Source organism: Serinus canaria, chromosome 25 (genome assembly GCF_022539315.1).
Source record: "Serinus canaria isolate serCan28SL12 chromosome 25, serCan2020, whole genome shotgun sequence".
NCBI classification, from domain to species: Eukaryota; Metazoa; Chordata; class Aves; order Passeriformes; family Fringillidae; genus Serinus; species Serinus canaria.
In genome coordinates, this window is record NC_066338.1 from 6,104,334 (window position 1) to 6,123,910 (window position 19,577).

Consider the following 19,577-nt stretch of genomic DNA (forward strand, 5'->3'; position numbering starts at 1 on the left):
TTAAATGTCTATGGGTAAGACTTGGGGGAAGGCCAACAAGGCTGACATCCTACTGGGAGTCTGTTATCACCCACCCAACCAGGAAGAAGAGGTGGACAACTCATTCTATGAGCAGCTAGAGAATGTTTCAGGTTCATCAGCTCTTGTTCTTGTAGGTGCTTTCAACCTGCTGGACATTTGCTGGGAACTTAATACAGGTGAAAAAAGGCATTTCAGTAAAGTTGTAGAGTATGTGGAGGACAACTTTTTGTCATAGCTGGTGAGTGAGCCCACCAGGGGAGGGACTCTGTTGGACTTGTTGTTTGGGAATAGAGATAGGCTGGTGGGAGATGTGGTTGGAGTTGGAGGCCGCTTGGGGCAGAGTGATCACAAGATTATAGAAGTCTCAGTATTATTCCTGAAGTCAGGAGGAACATCAGTAAGACTTTTACATTGGACTTCCATAAGGGCAGACTTTGGTCTATTCAGGAGACTTATTCAGAAAATTCCTTGGGAAGCAGCCCTTAAAAACAAAGGAGTTCAGGAAGGGTGGGCATGCTTAATTTTGAGAGCACAGGAACCGACTGTCCCTGTGTGCCAAAAGATGAGTCAATGAGTTAAACATTCAGCCTGGATGGACTATGAGGTTTTGAAGAAACTTTGGAATAAAAAGATGATATATAATCTTTGGAATGAGGGTCAGGTCTCCCAGGAAGTATTGAAGGGGGTTGCTAGGGCACATAAAAAAATTAGGGAGGCCAAAGCTCAGTTCAAATTTAATTTGGCAACTTCTGCAAAGGATAATAAAAAATGTTTTTATAAATATATTAATGGCAAAAGGAAGGGTAAGACCAAACTTTCTTCTCTATTGAATGAGGGAGGGAACTTAGTAACTGCAGATGAGGAGAAGGCAGAGGTGCTTAATGCCTTCTTTGCCTCAGTCTTTGATGGGAAGATGGCTTGTCCTCAGGACAGCTGTCCTCCTGGCTGGTAGATGGTGTCAGGGAGCAGAATGGCCCCCTGTGATCCAGGAGGAGGCAGTCAGGGAACTTCTGAGCTGCTTGGATGTTCATAAATCCAGGGGACCAGATGGGATCCACCCCAAGGTGATGAGGGAGCTGGCAGATGAGCTTGCCAAGCCACTCTCCATCATTTACCAGCAGTCCTGGCTCACTGGGGAAGTTCCAGATGACTGGAAGCTGCCCAATGTGACACCCATGCACAACAAGGGTGGGAAGGAGGATCCTGGGAATTATAGGCCAGTCAGTCTGAGATGAGATCTGACCTGGTGAGATGATGGAACAGCTTATACTGAGTGTCATCACCCAGCACTTACAGGATGGCCAGGGTGTCAGACCCAGCCAGCAGGGGTTTAGGAGGGGTAGGTCGTGTTTGACCAACCTGATCTCCTTTTGTGACCAGGTGACGCTTCTGGTGGATGCAGGAAAGGCTTAGGATGTGTCTATTTGGACTCCAGCAAGGCTTTTGGCACTGTCTCCCACAGCACACTCCTAAAAAAGCTGCAGCCCAGGGCTGGGACAGGAGCACTCTGTGCTGGGTTCAGAACTGGCTGGATGGCCGGCCCAGAGAGTGCTGGTGAGCGGGGCTGCATCCAGCTGGCAGCCAGGCACCAGGGGTGTCCCTCAGGGCTCTGTGCTGGGGCCAGCTCTGTTCAATATTTTTATTGATGACATGGATGAGGGGATTGAGCCTTTCATTAGTAAATCTGCAGATGACACTAAGCTGGAAGTGTGTGTTCATCTGCTGGAAGGTAGGAGGGCTCTGCAGGGAGACCTGGAATGGTTGGAGGGATGGGCAGAGTCCAATAGGATGAAGTTTAATCAGTCCAAGTGCCCAGTCCTGCATTTTGGCCACAATAACCTCCTGCAATGCTATGGGATGGGGACGGTGTGGCTGGACAGTGCCCAGGCACAAAGGGACCTGGGGGTACTGATCAACAGCCAGCTGGACATGAGCCAGCAGTGTGCCCTGGTGGCCAAGAAGGCCAATGGCTCCTGGCCTGGATCAGGAATGGTGTGGTCAGCAGGAGCAGGGAGGTCATTCTTCCCCTGTACTTGACACTGGTGTACTTGGCATTCTTCCCCCATACGGGCACTGTACCTTGAGTGCTGTGTCCAGTTCTGGGCCCCCCAGTTTAGGAAGGACATGGAGGGTCTGGAGCGTGTCCAGAGAAGGGCAACAAGGCTGGTGAGGGGCTTGGAATAAAAGTCCTGTGAGGAGTGGCTGAGGGAGCTGGGGTTGATTAGCCTGGAGAAAAGGAGACTCAGAGGTGACCTTAAAACTCTCCACACCTTCCTGAAAGGTGGTTGTAGTCAGGTGGGGATCAGTCTCTTTCTCCAGGCAAAAACTGACAGAACCAGAGGACACAGTCTCAAGCTGTGCCAAGGGATTGCCAGGAGCCCCAGCAGCCCAGAGAGGGAAACACCAATACAAACCTGACCCACAGTAACCCAGACAAGAGGGATCCAGGAGCCCAAAGTGGGGAGACCAGAGAGGGAAAACTCAGGCTTGGGGTTTTTTTCCTGAATCTTGGTCATTTGTGTGTTTTGGGGGACTGAATCTCTGTGTTTTGGAGGTTTACACGGGCATCAGATTCTCGGTGAGTTCTAGAGTGTGAAGGTCCAGGTGCCAGACACTGGAGCTGTAATATCTCAGGGCAAAGGTGACCAGGGTCAAAGAGAGACACCCCTCTGAGTACAATGGTGTCAGCCATCAGCATTTCCAGGCTCATGTTAATGCAGCAGGCTTCATTGCTATCACCCAGTTCAACTGCTGGTTTTTCCTTATATGTACCTCCCCTAGAATGTTCTCTCCTCTGTTGTCCCCTATTGGTCCCGGTTTACTGCAATGCTCCGCCCCTGTTACCTCATTGGTTCCCCAGTTGGCTGCCCCTCCTCTGCACCACTTGTGCTCAGTTCCCATTGGCCCTTGACCCTCAGATCCGCCCCTTCCCCCCTATATAACCCCGTGTCCTCAGCCCCATTTTGTCTCTGTCCCTGGACCCTCTGCATTGCAGTAAACTGTGTTTGGAGTTCTGCACAAAGATCCGTCTCTGGCCCTGTCCATCAGCAGGATAAGCAAGTGTGCTCTGGGCTCTGGGAGTGCAGGTTGCTCACAGAGGCTCGTTGTGGATTAGCTGAAAGACTAGAGATCGACTTGGGCAGGAGTAACCCCCTAACCCAGTGTGCTCATCCATTGTATTTTTCCCCAAAGCAGGATTTCCCATTCCCTAATCTTGACCGGATGGAGGGGGAGGCTGCGAGGAAAAGGAAGATGCCCCGGGACACCCAGGCAGGTGAGGAAGAAGTCAGTGCCCCTATCCCCCTCTCTCCTGCTCCATTTCCCAGCCCAGCATGGCCCCCGGCTGCAGGACAACCCTGCTGCCAATGCCGTCCTGCTGGGGACACTGGGGGGATCGCCTTCCCTTCCATGTGACATGAAGGCAAATCTCATCCTCTCCTTGTCCTTCCTCCCCCAGGGAAGGAGCTGAAGATGGAAACCAGGGAGGACAAATCCCCACAGCAGAATCTTGTGGAAGAGCCCATTTTGAGTGACTCTAGGGCACAGAAATCCAATGGAGAAGAAAATCCCTGGAGATCCTGCAGGAGGAGGGGCTCCAAACCCAGCCCAGGCTGCTCTGAGGAGGAAAGACCCACCCTGAGGCAGGAAAGTAGGCAGAGCTTCAGCCGGAGCTCAGAGCTGGTGGCCCATGAGCAGCTTCATGATGGGGAGAAGTGTTACAAGTGTTTGGAGTGTGGGAAGAGCTTCAGGAAGAGCAGCAACCTGATCCACCACCAGATGATTCACACTGGGGAATGGGCCTGGGAGTGTGGGGAGTGTGGGAAGGGCTTCAGCTGCAGCTCAGAACTCGTCAGGCACCAACGCATCCACACTGGGGAGAGGCCCTACGAGTGCACCCTGTGTCAGAAGAGGTTTCACACCAGCTCCAATCTCCTCCTGCCTGAGCGGATCCACACAGATGAGAGGCCCTTCCACTGCCCCGACTGTGGGAAGGGCTTCAAGCACAACTGCACCCTCGTCACCCACCAGCGCATCCACACTGGGGAGAGGCCCTACGAGTGTCCCCAGTGTGGGAAGAGCTTCACCCAGAGCTCTGCCTTGACCAGACACCAACGGAGGCACCGGTAAGGGAAGCCCTGCAAATAGCCCCACTGCAGTGCATTGCATGCAGTGCTCCAGCTTCATCCCCCGTGGGAGGAGCCACATTAGGAAGAGCCCTAGTGATCCATGTTCCCCATGATCCATGCTGGGAAGACACCTGGTACCTTTTCCTGCCCCTGCCAGTGACATGATGTAGGATTGAAAAACATGAGGGTCTGGCCATGGCCGTGTCATTACATTCACTCCCACCTCAGGTCATTGCCAGGGGCAGGAAAGGGACTCTCTCTCTCTCTCCCTGAGGAGCAGGGTGTCCTTTCCAGGCAGGAGGAAATACATGGCCAGGAAGAGCCGCCTGTTGATGTTGTAATTTTCCCTGTAAATTGTTTTTCTTATCCTTTTTGTTAACAATATTGTTCCTGTTCTTGTTTATTCTTCATCTTGTTTCTGTTCCAAATAAATTGTTCTTATCCCAGCCTGGGATCTTTGCCTTTTGTGCTTTCCATGGGAGGCGGGAGGGCAGCACGGTTTTAGCGGGAGCAGGAAATTGGGGAATCCCATTCCTGAACCTTGGCCCGTGGAAACCATGCATCCCAGCTGGTCCCAGCCCTGGTGGCCATGGCAACAGCCTTGGGAGCGGGTCCCTGGCTGGGGCTGTGGGAACCTCTTCCCTCTGGTGCCCAGGGACAGGAGTGGAGGGAATGGCTGCAGCCGAGTCGGGGCAGGCTTAGGTTGGATCTCAGGAAAAGGTTTTTCCCCAGAGGCAGCTGAGGAAGTGCCCAGGCTCCCCAGGGAAGGTTCCAGCTCCAGGGCTCTCTGAGCTCCAGCAGTGTTTGGACAGCGCTGCCAGGTCAAGATGGCCTTGTTGGGGTGGCCTGTTGTCCTGGGCAAATTTGGGAGAGAACTCCCAAAGCGGCTCCTCTAGGAAAGCAGATTCAACTGGCCCCTTCCTCCAAACGGTTAGGGAGAAAATACCTCCTTGGAGAAAATTGGAAAAAAACTATTTGTTAAACAATAAAACCTAAACAATATTAAACAATAAAACCTCTTGCTGCTCCAAAAGAGATGACAAACTCAGAAAAGTCCCCTCCCCAGGCTACAGCTTGGCTCAGTCTCTTATCAGTCGCTCCAGCAGTGGAAATGCCACGGCCCAGGCCCGGCCCGGTGGGCCACAGGTGGAGCTGCTGCTGCTCTTCTGGGTGTTCAGTCCAGAGGAGGTTTAAACAGGTCCAAAGAAAAGGGAAAAAAACCCACAGTCCAGAGAACTTTGTTGCCTCAGTGAGGTAAAACTAACTAAAACAAAGGAGAGCTCTGTCCCACTGTCCGTCCATCCGCAGACAACACAGCGCAGGAGCAGGAACGTGGAGGAATGAATGCAGTGTCTGAAAACAAACTGCTGCTTCTTCTCTCCCCCCTTCACTTTCTGGAATGTCTTAAAGGTGCAAAACTTATTATTTAGCATAAACAGAACAGACAAATGGGGATAAAAGCATCATATAGTCAACCCAGGACATTCCACCCCTTATCCCCATATCATCAGCTTAGTGCTAAAACTAATATATATTCTAACTCTACAAACACATACATTATACATCCAACATACAGCTATACACAGACAATGGTAGTAACATTCAGCAAACAGTGATATTTACTCATAGTTCTCACCCAACAATCTGATCTCCCTGAGGTACACATCGTGTTCTTCCATCTTTTTGCATTATCCACCATGTGCAACCTGGTCCCTGAGTAAAAACAACCCCACGAATGGGTTTGTCTGTACTCAAGGCAGAATTGATCCACACTGTCTTCCCTAACAAACCTCTGACATGTACCTCTGGAACTTTATCTCCATCTGGTATATTCAGGGACTCAGACTGGGCAGGACCTGCTCGGTTGGTGGAAGCTCGGGTGTTAACTAACCAGGTGGCCTTTGCTAAGTGCTGCTCCCAGTTTTTGAAAGATTCCCCCACCCAAGGCTTTCAACTGGGTTTTTAGAAGTCCATTTTACCTCTCTACTTTTCCTGCAGCTGGTGCATGGTAGGGGTTATGGTACACCCACTCAATGCCATGTCCCCTGGCCGAGGTGTTGATGAGGCTGTTCTTGAAATGAGTCCCATTGTCTGACTCAGTCCTCTCAGGGGTACCATGTTTCCACAGGACCTGCTTTTCAAGGCCCAGGATGGCGTTACAGGCAGTGGCATGAGACACAGGGTGGGTTTCCAGCCATCCCGTGCTGGCTTCTGCCATTGTGAGCACGTGGCTCTTGCCTTGGTGTGTCTGGGGCAGTGGGATGTAGTCAATCTGCCAGGCCTCCCCATACTTTTACTTGGACCACCACCCACCATACCACAGAGGCTTCACCCGCTTGGCTTGCTTGATGGCAGCACACGTCTCACAGTCATGGATAACCTGCAAAACCCTGTCCATGGTTAGATCCACCCCTCGGTCTCGTGCCCACTTACAAGTGGCATCTCTGCCCTGATGATCTGAGGCATCATGGACCCACCGAGCTAGGAATAACTCCCCCTTATTTTGCCAGTCTAAGTCTATCTTTAAAAACCCCTATCTTTGCAGCCTGGTCTACCTGCTCATTGTTTTGGTGCTCCTCATTAGCTCTCCCCTTGGGGACATGGGTATGGAGGGGCTTGACAGCTGGCCTGCAAGCAAAGCTGAGTTAATAGAAGAAATAACACTTGATGATTTTCGGGTATATCCGTAGCAAGGAAGAAGACAAGGCCCTCAGCATGGAAACCGATTAGAAAAGAGACATGAGAATTTTTGCAAGCTAGACTATGTGCCTAAGTATACGTGCCTTATTAAATTTCTGTAAAACTTTTGCCAATTATATTGACACTGATTGCTTTGCACCAATGAATATAATAAGTTATTGTGATGTAGTTAATGACTTAAGCTCACGCTTTGTTAAGGGTGTATAAACTGGAGAACATGCAGAATAAAAACTTTTTTTCTTCTTGGACTTTGGACACATGTGTGTGTCACATCTGGCCCAAAGGTGACATTTGGTGCTACCCTGACGTGATAGAACTGCCGGGCGAGGGGCAGCGAGGCCGGAGCCCAGCGAAGCTGAGAGCAGCGGGGTGCAGCTGACAGTCCGGACCTGATTCTGACACCTGGAAAAAAGGTGAGCCGCTGGGAACAGTGGGAAATCATTTAACAAGCGAAGAACAGATTGTTTTATCTACATGGAAAACTTCCTTAAAAAGAAAAGGAGTTAAAACAACGGACTATGCTCTGCATAGTATTTTAATATGGGCAAAGTCTCAAAATTTTAAGACTGATGAAACTACTGCTTTTAGTTTTAGAGCTTGGAAAGAAGTTGGAGAAAAACTCTGGGAAGTAATTCAGAATGGGGATAAAGCAGCTGTAGATTTATCTCCTACTTGGAGGTTGCTTTGTAACACCTTAAAGGAGTGGAAAGCAGAGCAGAACAAGAAAGACCTGGAGGAGGAACTCGTAGCTGCTGGGGAGCAGCAAAGGGGAGAAGCTCAGCCTGAGTGTTTGGCTGGGATTTTTTCTGCAGGGACTGTTGATGGGTCTGTTTCTACAGGAAAAGTTGATAAGGCTTCTTTGTGTTTGTCTGCAAAAGGCTTCAAATCCACGTACCCCTCCCCCGTAGAGCGACTAGCTGAACTTAATGTTAAATCTAACTCTGAGTCCTCGGCAGGGCAGCCAGCTAAGATGACCTTAAAAAAGAAACAAATTGAGCCATCCACTCCTTTGCTTGATTCTGACTCTGAACTGCATGAACACATGGAAATATTAACTCTTTCTCCTCCTTTGTTTTCTGATTCTGATAGTGACCATGAGGAAATTACAGGGGTTAAAATGTCTGAATTAATGCATACTTCTGTTTGCTGTAAAGCTGGTAATAGAAATAAGCTTCGCAGAACAGGTAGTAGAAATAACCTTGGTAAAACTGGTAGTAGAAATAAGCTTGGTGTTTCAAAAGCACGGCCTTCTGATAATGTCACTATAACTGTTCGTGATTCTTTTCAGTGTTGGGAATATGTTAAAAGGAAAGCAGGTGAGATAGGAGACTGGGATTTAGTGGAGAGAATAGGTGCACCAAAGGGCTTGGATGTTATTGATGTGGATGTTGCTAATGGTAAAATGGCTTTTCCTGTGTTTAAAGGAGTTCCTAATTCAGGACAAAGTGATAGTCATGAAGTTTTTGCATGGAAGGTTGGGCAGGATCTTCAGTTCAAAGTAGTTAAATTTTGTATTAATTCTGCTGAAGTAATGCAATTAATTCATATTGTTAATACAGATTTGCTGTTTCCTTATGATATTGTGCATTTGGCAACAGTTTTGCTTCAACCAGTGCAGTCTAAGGTATTTCAAGAAAATTGGAGACAATTAGCTGAGTGAACAGCTTTAGATAATGTGAAACTACCTCAGCAGGACACTGGTCATGCTGCAGGAGTTGATGTATTGCTTGGTCAAGGGCCTTTTCCTAATCCAGATTTGCAGGCACGGTGGGATCCCCTGGTTTTAACACAGGCTCAACAATTAGGTATGAACGCGATAACTAAAACAATGGAAATGGCAGCTCCAAAAAAAAATATGCCACTATAAAACAAGGTGATTTTCTGCAATTTGTAGAAAAAATTGCTGCAGCAACTGAAAAACAGGTAGAGGATGAAAAATTAAGGGAGATTCTTTGTAGGCAATTAGCCACTGGTGCAATGTGGGAACTGTTCCTCCTCACCTCCTCCCTCATCTCCTCTCTGAGTTCTTGGACTGCAGCAGAGACATGAGCCTGCATCGGGCCATTGATCATACTTTCATAATTTCTAAGCTTGGTGGCAACAGAGCCCACTGTCTCTCAGTTGGTACCAGCATTAATCGTTGCAATGAAGGTGGTGTATTGAGATGGCCCCAGATTTGCCAGACTCCACAACATTTGCCCTGTGCACCTGACCTTGTCGGGGTCATTATCATGCTGTCCATCCCTCCCAAAGAGCACCTCCAATACTGCCACTTCTCTCAGCTGTTGGATCCCTTCCTCCCCCCTCAGAGGGTCTTCCAGTACATTCTATGGTGGTGTTCCTGCATTCTCTCCCTGTGGACAAACCTCTCTCCGGCACTCATTAAAAGCCGCTCCCAGAGGGAAAGGGAGCCTGACTCCCTTAAAAAAATCTGATTCATACCTGAGTCCTGGGTCAAGGGTCCCAGATTCCTTGCCTCACCACCAACCAGTTGCACACCTGTACCCATAAGGTCCCAGACCCAAAGTAGACAGGCTGTACAAGCCTCACATCCCTGTTGTACAATGTCTTTGTACAGATTATGGAGACTTTCGTACATCAGGGACTCAGTGATGATCTCAACTCTTGTCTCTCCTGCACGTTCTGAGGGCCCTCCTTTCTTATCCTCATCTGGGTGCTCTGGCTTTGTCTTAGATCTCCTTGTTTCCACTGGGGCAACTGCTGCTGGCTGTGATTGCCTTTGCAGTTCAGCTGGAACCTGGACTGCTGTAACATCTGTGGGTTCCACTGCTGCACCATCAGACTCTCCCTCTGAGGCAAGGGGAGGGTTTTTCACCATCTGGGGAAATGTACTCCTTCAGCATCTTGCCCATCTCTTTCACTAGAACCCCCACCCAACCTGAGTGGTTCATTTCTGAGATGGGCTCTGGGGCAGGGTCAGGCTCTGGGGCAGCAGCATCCCTTGTCTCTGGGGTAGGTCTCAGGGTGGTTATCCAGGTTAATCTTCCCTTATCTCTGAATGCTGAATGTAACAGGCCTATCAGCAACACCAACCACTGTATGGTATCATTAGCATTTAGAGTGGATCTGAACCCTTTGAAAACTGGTGGGGCAGAGCCAAAGAGCTGGGTGAAGGGCTGGGAGAAAATTTCCCCCAGTGTCATTTCCTCACAGTAAGTACCATTATTAAAGTAACCCCAAAAACATACACTTAGTGTCTGATAGCTCTGAATCCATGTGCCTGCCTTCCAGAGGAAGTTAAAAATCCATTAATTCCTCACCTTATTAGGCCATAAAGCAAACTGGATAATAGCCACAGCAGCCTTAGTTATGGTTAGCCTGTGTTCCCAGGGATGGCCAGGCTGCTCCTGATGGGGCAGAAGGAAGAGCTCCAGGCCCTCTGTGAGGGTGAGTGAGGGCAGTGGGCTGTCAGCAGGGGCTGGCTGGGCGAGCTGCAATCCCTGGGCAGGGAGCTGCAATCCCTGCCCCAGCTGTGGTGGGCTTCGCTCCTTGTGTGGACGAGGGGTGGCGTGGGCAGAGCACACAGAGATTTCAGGGATGTGGGCAAGGGGATTCATGGCCAGCACCCTTCAGTTGATCCCCTTTGCCCCTCCTCTCTTGTGGCCATGGTAAGAGCTGGGTGGGATGGCCCTGGCAGAAAGGTCTCCTTGGATTCCTGCACATCCAGGTTCTGACTGTGGCTCTGTTCCTCTCTCTTTCAGCCCTTCAAGGCCTGAGTGAAGACAACAGCCCCTCCTGCATAGGTATATTTGTTCAGGTGATGTTCGAGGAAGGAGCTGCAGAACTACTTTCATCTGCTGGCTCAGAAGAACCAGTGTCTCTTTAAGACCTCCAGATCCCTTGGAAGGTGAGACCACCTGGAGACCAGAGGATTCCAGCTGGAGTTCCAGGCACAGCTCTTGACTGGCACAGCTGAGCCTGTGGGAAGCTCCCATAGCTCCTGCCTTCTCTCTTGCTGTTGACAGCTCCCTCCCTCCAGCCCTCAGAACCTGCCCATCCCCTTTCTTCCCTCCCAGCTCATCCCTTTGCTTTGCCTTCCATTAATAAACAGTTTGGCTTCTTTGCTTTACCTGCATCTCTGTGGAGCTGGAGCGATGCAAATCCGGAGCCCTGGGACACACAGGCCCCACCTGCCATTCTCTTCCACACCGTGTTTTGTGCACAGACACAGAGGAACGAGGGCAGATCAGGCTGCAAAGGTCCCTGTGCTGAAGGCCCAGTTCCACAACACTGTGGAGTTACAGATCTCTCTGAGCACCCTGGAGCCCTGGACTTTGGAAGAGCAAACCTGAGGATGCTCTAAACCCAGCTGTGAGGGATTCCATGGCAAGCATCCACGGAGGGCAAAGGAGCTTGGAATGCTGGAAGGTTTCAAGAACAGCTTCCTGAAAGCACAGCAGTTTTCCATCCCTGCACAGGATCAGGGAAAAGGCAGAACCAGAGACCATCTGGGCTTTACAGAGAGCTTTGGGTGTTCCTAAGGGCAAATGAAGCCGCAGCACGGTGCCTGAGACTCGGAGGCACAACCGTGCCAGTGCCCGGAGCGCTGTCAGGCAGTGCTGGGATCCAGGTGTGGTTCTGGTCCCCACAAGTGGGGAATGGCAGCCCCAGGCTCAGAGCCAGTCAGAAAGCCAACCTAGTGAGACCAGAGGGAGGGCACCCTTCCAGTTTCTCTTGGGCATGGCTGCAAAACAGCCCGTGCTGCTTCTTCCTCCACCTGTGTTTGGGGTGTGCTGGTGGCAGAGCCAGCCAGGTTGTGCTCTGCCTTCCAAAGCCTGTTGGGAGCGGGCATGAAAAGCGCTGCGTGCACAGCCAAGAGTCCTGGAAGGTGCTGGCAAGAGCATCCTGCAGGAACAGGGCTCTGGGCTCTGGCTGGGAACAGCCTGGTTTTGCTGCTGTGACTGCAGGCAGGAGTTGAGGCAGGTGAAGAGGCAGCGGGCAGCTTGTGTTTGTAGAGGGCCTGGGGCTGCACCTCTGAACCTCCACCTGGAAACACACTTGGGGGAACACGAGCCAGAGCTGGAGTGCCTGTCCTGAAAGGACCTGAAGTTATTCAGCCTTGCCAGCATTTCTTAAGAGTGTGTTGGTGTTCCCCAGGAAAGCTACACATTTGGGGAAATGCCTTTGGAGGAAAGGGGCTTGCTTCTCAAGGAAAGTGCTTCCCAGGGAGCTCCCAGTGAGGTGGGAAGGGTGATCCAGGAACCATAGGCCTGGCAGCCTGAGCTTGCCACTGAGGAAGGCCTTGGAGCAGATCCTCCTGAGTGCCATCCCATGGCACGTGCAGGGAACCAGGGGGTCTGCTGGAGGGTGGGAAAGCTCTGGGGAGGGACAGGGACAGTGGGGGTCCTGGCGGGGTGTTGAGGGCTTCTGCGTGGGAGTTTGGGGGTGTTGGCGGTAGTGGGATGTCGGGGAAGGAGTTGTCTGGAAGGTGAGAAGTGTAGGCTGGAATTTGAGTCAGTTTGAAGGCAGCATCTGTGGTTTGGCACAACTTTGGTTACTGAGGACAGAAAGAATATCTGTGACTATACTTGTTCATGGTCCTGATTCTCCTGCAGGGAACAAGAGGGGAGAGCTGTACTTTACTGGCCACTTAGATATCTGTACCAGGGGGAGGATTAGCCCTTTTGCCATCTATTCATTTGTTTGGGCTACTTTTGTAACACTGAGTGGACTTTAATTTCTTGAAAGCTTTTATTCTTTAAGAGAATTAGGATAATATCCCTTCATAGAAAACCATTTGCAATCCAAAGAATTGCCCTTTTTTTACCTCTGTGCAGTGTTATTTTAAGTGACTCTCAGTGGATGATGTTAAGACAAATGAGTTGCTGCTTTGAGACAGGAAGCAGAATTCCACCTCTTCACATTCTCAGGCCATCCCAATGAAGTTGGGAAGTTTTCAAATTTTTGGAACTACTTGAGTTGAGCAACGGGAAGTAAAGCTTTCCTGAAGTGAGGATTCCTAAATGCCAGATTCTTCTGTGCCCTTGCCACTAAGGTGTTTTTGAGCTGAAGGAAATTACTTCTGTGAGAAAATAATTTCAGCTTGGAGTGAGAGCTTCTGACCGAGACCAAGTGTTGCCAGCAGTTGCTGCAGGTGCTCCTGCCAACAGCCCCTGCAGGAAGGAGCACAGCCCCCAGTGCACGTGGGCTTTGGCTCCCTCTGGCACAGAAGCCCCCTGGGGGCACAGGTCTCTGGGGCAGGAGATGAGCCCAAGCGCTGCCAGGGCTGGGGGGGGCAGGTTTGCTTGGGCAGGGACTCTGCCACACCTGCTGATGTCAGCGCTCCCCAGGCCGCAGGGCTCAAAGCAGCATTCATACCCTGGCCCCCACGTTCCATGTCCATGCCACACCAGTGGGTTTAGGATGGCCACTGGCCAGGACGTGTCCCAAGGAGGCTGAGCCAGCTTCTGTGGAAGGCCCTGTGCCCTGCCCAGCAGAGCCCTGGGGGCTCCTTCTGCTGCCCTGAGCCCACAGACCAGGGCAGCGTTTGCTGATGGCTTGAGCTGTTCCTAAAGACCGTCGGGCTGTCTTAGACATTTGGGGTGAGAGATTCCTTCAACCTGGGCCACTTTGGGTGGGCTGGGGGCGGCCCCAGGGCAGGCAGCTGTGTGTGCAGATCCCTTTGTGACACAGTGCAGCATGGGCACTGGGTCATAGAACAGGTGTCTAAGGGCCCTTTGTGACACATCATTACTTAGGAGTTGGCAGTGACAAGAGCACACCACAGTGCTCAGAGCACTCAACGGGACTGGAAAGGACAGAGCGGTGCTGTGAGGAGCCCCCACACAGCGCGCTCGTTCGTGTCCAAACCGGAGCCTTTCTGAGGCATTGTTCCTGCAGCTGAGCTCGAGGCCTGACCACAGGACTTGCCGACCCGTGGTCTCCCTGAGGCTTCTCTTCTGCAGGTGCCCTTGAGGGCAGAGCGTGGGACTTGGTGCCCTGCAGGCATCTCCCATCCCTGCCGCCAGTGCCCTCAAGGCTAGACCACAATCTTTTACAGAAGTCTCCTGTCCTTGTGGCAGGAGCCTTTTGGACTGCGTGCAGGACTTGCTGTCCTGTAGCCTTCCTGAGGCTTCTTTATTAAAGGTGCCTCCCAGGCACAACTGCAGGATTTGGTGACTTGGAGCTTTTCCAAGGCATCTCTCCTGCAAATACCAACAAATCCAGTCAGAGACATGGAGCAGAGACCCCCAAGAGTGCCCAAGCTGGCCTGGGTGGAGGAGGAGAAGGAAGAAGACCCTGAAGCTGCCCCAGCACAGGAGACTGAAGAGGTGGTGCCGTTCCAGCCACCACAGGAGGGTGAGTGGCAGACCTGCAGGACTGGTGCCTACAGGCGGCCTGACCCAATGCCAGGCCATGCCATGCCATCCCATGCCATGCCATACCCTGGGGACATGCCCACTGATAGGACGGAAAAGGGGCCGGGCAGACACCCCACAGGAGCCGTGCTCCATCTTCCTGGGGCATCCCAGGGCTCTCTCTGCCTGGGAAGTGCAGGGCTGGGCTGTGTTCTCCGGCCTCTCCCGCAGCCCCTCAGCTCTGTCTGTGCTCGCTCTTTGCCAGATGCAGCCGTGGAGCGCACACCAGAGCAGGAATCCAGCCGTGGCCGCTTCCGCAGCACAGCTCAGGTACCTGCAGCCATCCCCAGCTGGGCTGGGCCTGCTGTCCCTGCTCAGCCGAGCACCGTGTGTGCAGCATTCCATGCAACATCCCTGCCTTCCTGCCCTTCTCCTACAGTTCATCTGCAAATTCATGAAGAGAATGCAGGAGGAAGAGACCATCACCATGGCCACTGGGCTCAGATCATACTCTCCCATTTTCCAAACTAAGACCAGTGCTGCCCTCCTGTCTATGCTTGGGGAGGAAGATTTTTACAATCCAGCGCAAGTAAGCAGCCTGTGCCCAGGGTTTGATTCTCTCAGGAGTTGCTTGGCCTCCCAAGCCATGCATGCTGGTTGCTGTGCGCCTTTGAGGCCACACAGCAGCGTGGTGGGAAGGGAAGCACTTCCCTGGGGAAGCTGGGAACTTGCTCCCTCTGGCAGATTTCCAAGTCTCCCTTTGCCTTCTCCAGGTGCCCGCCATGGTGAGGTACATCCACCAGTGGCTCATGGCCAATGATTCTGATGAGCACAGGCTGGACAAGCCCCTGCTGGATCTCACAGAAGCACAGCCAGATGATGCAGTGGTGACGCTCCTGCGTCTGGCCCCGTCCTGTGACAGGTATGGGGCCCACCTGCCCAGAGGGCTCAGGGCTCCCCAGCCCATCACCCTGTACAACCTGGCCCAGGTGTCTGACCAACAGAGAGTTCCAGGGCCCTCTGGCTGCTCCCTTTCCCAGCCCTGGCATGTCAGCCCCTGAGCCTGCTGCCATGCTCCCTCCCTGCCCCTCAGGGGTCTGTCCCCAACGGGCTGGGCTGCCTGGGTGCTGCTGGCGAGGGGCAGTGGGCAGAGGCAGAACTGGCAGCCAGCTCAGCTCCCCGCGGTGCTGTGTGTGAGACTACCTGAGACAGAGCTCTAACCCCACAGAGCTGCCATGGCCATGTGGAAGACCATCATGGGCTCGTCCAGGACTGCGGAGCCAGTGCTGCTGATACTCCTGGATGTGCTGGGGAGCTGGCCAGAGTACAGCACGTGGACCTCTGATGGGGACGAAACGAGTGTCTTTGCCCTGGCTGTGAGTTTCTGACACTGGCCTTTGCTGGCCCCAAGGCCGCCTCTCCAGGCAGCTCTCCATCCTCCTTTCCCCACTGCATCTCCCTGCCTCAGGCGCTGGCCTGAAACCTGGCCCAGGGGCAGCTTCAGGCCCGCCAGGCCTTGTGCTCCCCATGTGTCTCTCTGGGCCTCTCCCTGCCAAGCTCAGGCCCTGCCACACGGACACCTCGGCACTGAGCGCTGTCTCGGGGGGGCTTTGTCCTTTGCAGGCAACCGTGGTGATCTGGAAGATCCTCCAGGTGCCCTGTATCCCACGGATATTGAAGGTGTATTTCCCCCGCCTCTTTGTGCATCTGCTCTTCCAAGTGTTCTTCAGCAGTCTGGATATTCCAGAGGAGGTCGATACCTTCTGGAAGCAATGCCAGGAAGAGCACGGCCTTGCCACCGGCCCAAACAGGTGCTCCATCCTGTTTCCCTTCCATGTGGCCTGGGAAGGAGCCAGTGCTGCCAGTGTGACCTGGGCTTTGCTCTGCACACAGGTTTGCAGTGCGGACCCTGAAGTCCCTGCTCTGCCTTCTGCGCTGTGAGGATGTGGTGGTGGCAATGGAACGCAGGCGTGGCTGGGACACGCTGCTCTCTGTTGACACCCACCACTTTGCCGTGGCTCTGCTGGGCAGGTGAGACCCCCTTCTCCCCACTGCCTCTGACATTTGTGCTCTGTGCCCAGGAGCCCCACACAGTCCCCGTGGTCGTGGGCTAGAGGGCCCTGTCACTGAGGGATGGCCAAGCACACTGGAAAAGGCTGGGAGAGGAGGGTGCCCATGAGCAACCAACTCCCACATGGCCCAGGTCCCCTTGCTGGAAGGCTGGTGGGGAAAGATGAGAACTCTGTGAGTCACTTCTGGGAGAGGTTTGCCCACTGGCTCAGGGTCTTGTTTCCTTTTTCCTCTTGTCAGAGAAATTTGCCAATCAGACATACACTTTTGTTCCAAGATTGCATTCCACCTGCTCAGCATGCTCAGCAAAGAAATGCCATACTGGGATTTCCCTGCCCTGGCATTCCTTGTGGAGGTGAGCTGCAAGGGCAGCACTGCCTTGCTGAGCTGCCTTCCAGCTCTCTGCCCTCTCGTAGCCACAGCTGCCAGGACGGTGCCTGTGCCCTGTGCTGCTGTCTGGGCCCAGCCCTGTGCGGTTCCGGGCTCCTGCTGGCCGGGTCCCCTGTCACTGCCCTGTGCCTTTCAGGTCCTCGAGTGCCTGGACTTGAAGGAATGCAGTGACAGTGTTCTGGAGATCATGTCACAGAACCTGCAGAGCGAGCACAGGGCGAGGCGTTACTTGGCCCTCAGAGGCCTCGTAGTGCTGGGCAAGAATCCCTTGATGGTGAGGAGGGGACAGTGGCTGAAGCCGTGCAGGCAGCGGGGGCTGGGCAACGCAGTCGCTTGGCCTTACCTGGGCTTTGGGCATTGGGGCAGCTGCTCCCAGCTCTCCTGCCTCCCGCTTCAACTGCCCGAGTGCTTCGAGACAGGCCTTTGGCCTCTGGGCCCTGCAACAGCAGGGTGGTGTTTCACAAACTTGTGTTCCACGCAGGCTGAAAAAATAGGGAGCCTGACTGAAAGTCTTGTGGAGCTCCTGGAGGAAAATGACAGTGACATGGTCAGGATGACCATTCTTCTACTCAGATACTTGCTCCTGGATAATGGTGCCCCAATACCCACCCCCATCGCCCTGCAGCTGGCTGAGGCACTCCTGCCACTCTTTGACTGCGTAAGGCTCTGTGCCCACGGCCACGGCCACTGGCTGCTGCCCGGACACTCCACTGCCCTGTGGAGATGCAGCCCTGTGCCCTGGGGGGCCTGGAGCAGCTGATGCTGAGGTCTTTTGCCCTTCCTTTCATACAGGATGATAGCCAGGTGCAGCTGAGCTCCATGTGTGTCTTTCAAGAGATGCTGGACTTATTAACGCAGGAGGGAAGAAAGGCCCTGAAGTCACACGTGCGCCAGAGCCTGCTCCCACTCTACTTCCACTGCCATGATGAGAATCAGCTTGTAGCTGAGGTGAGGACTTGTGGCCAGCTGCTGTCCCCTGGGAGGAGGCTGGGCTGCCTCCTGCAATGGCACTTTGCAGCCTCCTCCAGGCTGTAGCACTGGGATGCTCCTGTGCCCTGGCCTGTGGGGCCATCTCCACATCTCTGCTGCTCCCCAGGCCTCCCGGGAAATGCTGCATTCTTCAGCCAGATTCCTGAAGAGGAGGGATCTCGATCAAGTGCTACAGGTGGATCAGACATGGAGGTTCTGTGAGAGCCTGGTAAGGACTGCCAAGAATCCCCGGCCTCACCCTGGAGAAGGCCCCCGAGGGCGGTGCTCAGAGTGCGGGCCAGGCAGCTGTGCCCCTGCCCGCTGCTGCACCCAGAGATGGCGCTGGCTCTCCTCCAGGCTCCTGTGGGCCAGAGCCAGGTGCCCGTGGAGCCTCTGCCTGGCGGGGCTGCGGGCCGGCACCGCGGCTCCCCGGGCAGCAGCCGGCCCTCTTCCCCCTCCCCTCGGGAGCCCGGCGCCAGCGGCTGCTGGCCGCGCCTCAGGGCTGTGCGGGCAGGGGAGGCCGGGGCTGGGCGCAGGCAGCGCCCGGCCGAGGGGCTGAGCCCGCGTCAACCCTTCCTTCCCTCACGCCGCTCTCTCCAGCTGGCAGAGGACAGGAGCAGAGCGGCCGAGCACCTGCGCCAGGCCCTGCGGTACCTGCAGAGCCCACAGGAGCCCCTGCGAGAGGCGGCCATCAGGTTCATGGGTGAGCCACGAGCCCGGGCTCCCTCCCCGGCCCGCCGCAGCTCGGCCCCAGCCCCGCCTGCTGCCCCGGCAGTGCTGGCCGGGCCCGGCGCCGTGGAGCCCCGGCTGGCCTCGGCTCTGCTGCCGCCCTCTGGCAGCCGAGCCCTTGGGCGGCAGCGTGCGGCCAGGGCCCGGGCTGAGCCCTGCCGGGCCAGCAGGCTGTGTGGCCACAGCGCCGGCAGTGCTGCTGGCAGGGAGCTGTGCCGCTGGGGCCGTGACAGGCTCTGTGTTCACAGGGATCGCCGGGCAGCACCTGAGGGGGAAGAAGGAAGAGCTCCAGCTGATCTGCAGTGGTGAGTGATGGCAGCGGGCTGGCAGTGGGGGCTGGTGGGGGCAGCTCTAAACCCTGCCCCGGCTGCAGAGGCCTCTGCTCCCGTGTGCGGACGAGGGCAGCATGGGCAGAGCAGACAGAGATCTCAGGGCCATGTTGGGGATTCGTGGCCAGCAGCTTCAGGCTGGTCCCGTTCATCCCTGCTCCCTCCTGGCCATGGCGAGATCTGGCTGGGAATGCCCTGGCAGGGGGCTCTCCTCGGCTCCCTGCCGATCTGGGATCTGACCATGGCTCTGTTCCTCTCTCTTCAGCCCTTGAACACCTGACGGAGGACATCAGCAGTGCCGTGTCAGACATGGCACTTCAAACATTGTATGTCCTCCGGGCACTGCAGAGTGAGTGATATACCCTCTTCCAGAGGCTGCAAGATCAATTCCGCAGGGCATGGAGGACACGGCCTCGTCTGTTGGGGCTCGGCTGGCTGTGCTGCTTGAGCTCTGCAGAGAGGTGATCCTAGAGGCTCTGCCTGCTGGGGCCACCTGAGCCAGCGGGAATTTTCTATTTCTTTAACATTGTTCTTTTCTTCTTTTTGTTTTTTCTTTAGTATATGAATATAGAATGTGTTATAATACACAGACTCCCAGGAGTTTTCTTTTGCTGCCCAGGGTCTGCAGGGCATAGGGGAAGAGGGGGAAAAGGGTGCCTGGTCTCAACAAGCTGTCCCGGCGTGCTGTGTTGTAGGGAAAATGGCCAGAAGCCCCTTGGCCTTTGGTAGTTCTGCTGAAGCCTTTGTGCTGCCGACAGAGCAGCTGGGCAGGGGCCAGAGCTGCGGGGCTCCCTGCGAGAGCGGTGCCTGGAGATGGCCACAAGCCCTGTGCCAGGCAGGAAGCGCCATCCGTGTCCTCCTGCCCGTGTTCTGCTGCCTGCATTGCTCAGGGCTCCGAGGTGCCTCTGGCTGGGGCTCCTCTG

The 19,577-nt window shown here is 54.1% G+C and overlaps 1 protein-coding gene and 2 pseudogenes across 1 annotated transcript in view; 2 read left to right on the top strand and 1 right to left on the bottom strand.

Annotated features, from left to right (window-relative positions):
- Positions 1-19,577, top strand: part of LOC115485198 (uncharacterized) — a 2,106,330-nt gene that overhangs the window by 1,742,184 nt on the left and 344,569 nt on the right. Inside the window, 2 exon segments of the mRNA XM_050983901.1 lie at positions 3,687-4,145; positions 5,332-5,336. Of these exon segments, the coding sequence (XP_050839858.1) occupies positions 3,687-4,145; positions 5,332-5,336 (464 nt within the window).
- Positions 1-19,577, bottom strand: part of LOC103825013 (zinc finger protein 208-like) — a 742,626-nt pseudogene that overhangs the window by 711,118 nt on the left and 11,931 nt on the right.
- Positions 1-19,577, top strand: part of LOC115485058 (serine/threonine-protein kinase pim-1-like) — a 213,710-nt pseudogene that overhangs the window by 119,516 nt on the left and 74,617 nt on the right.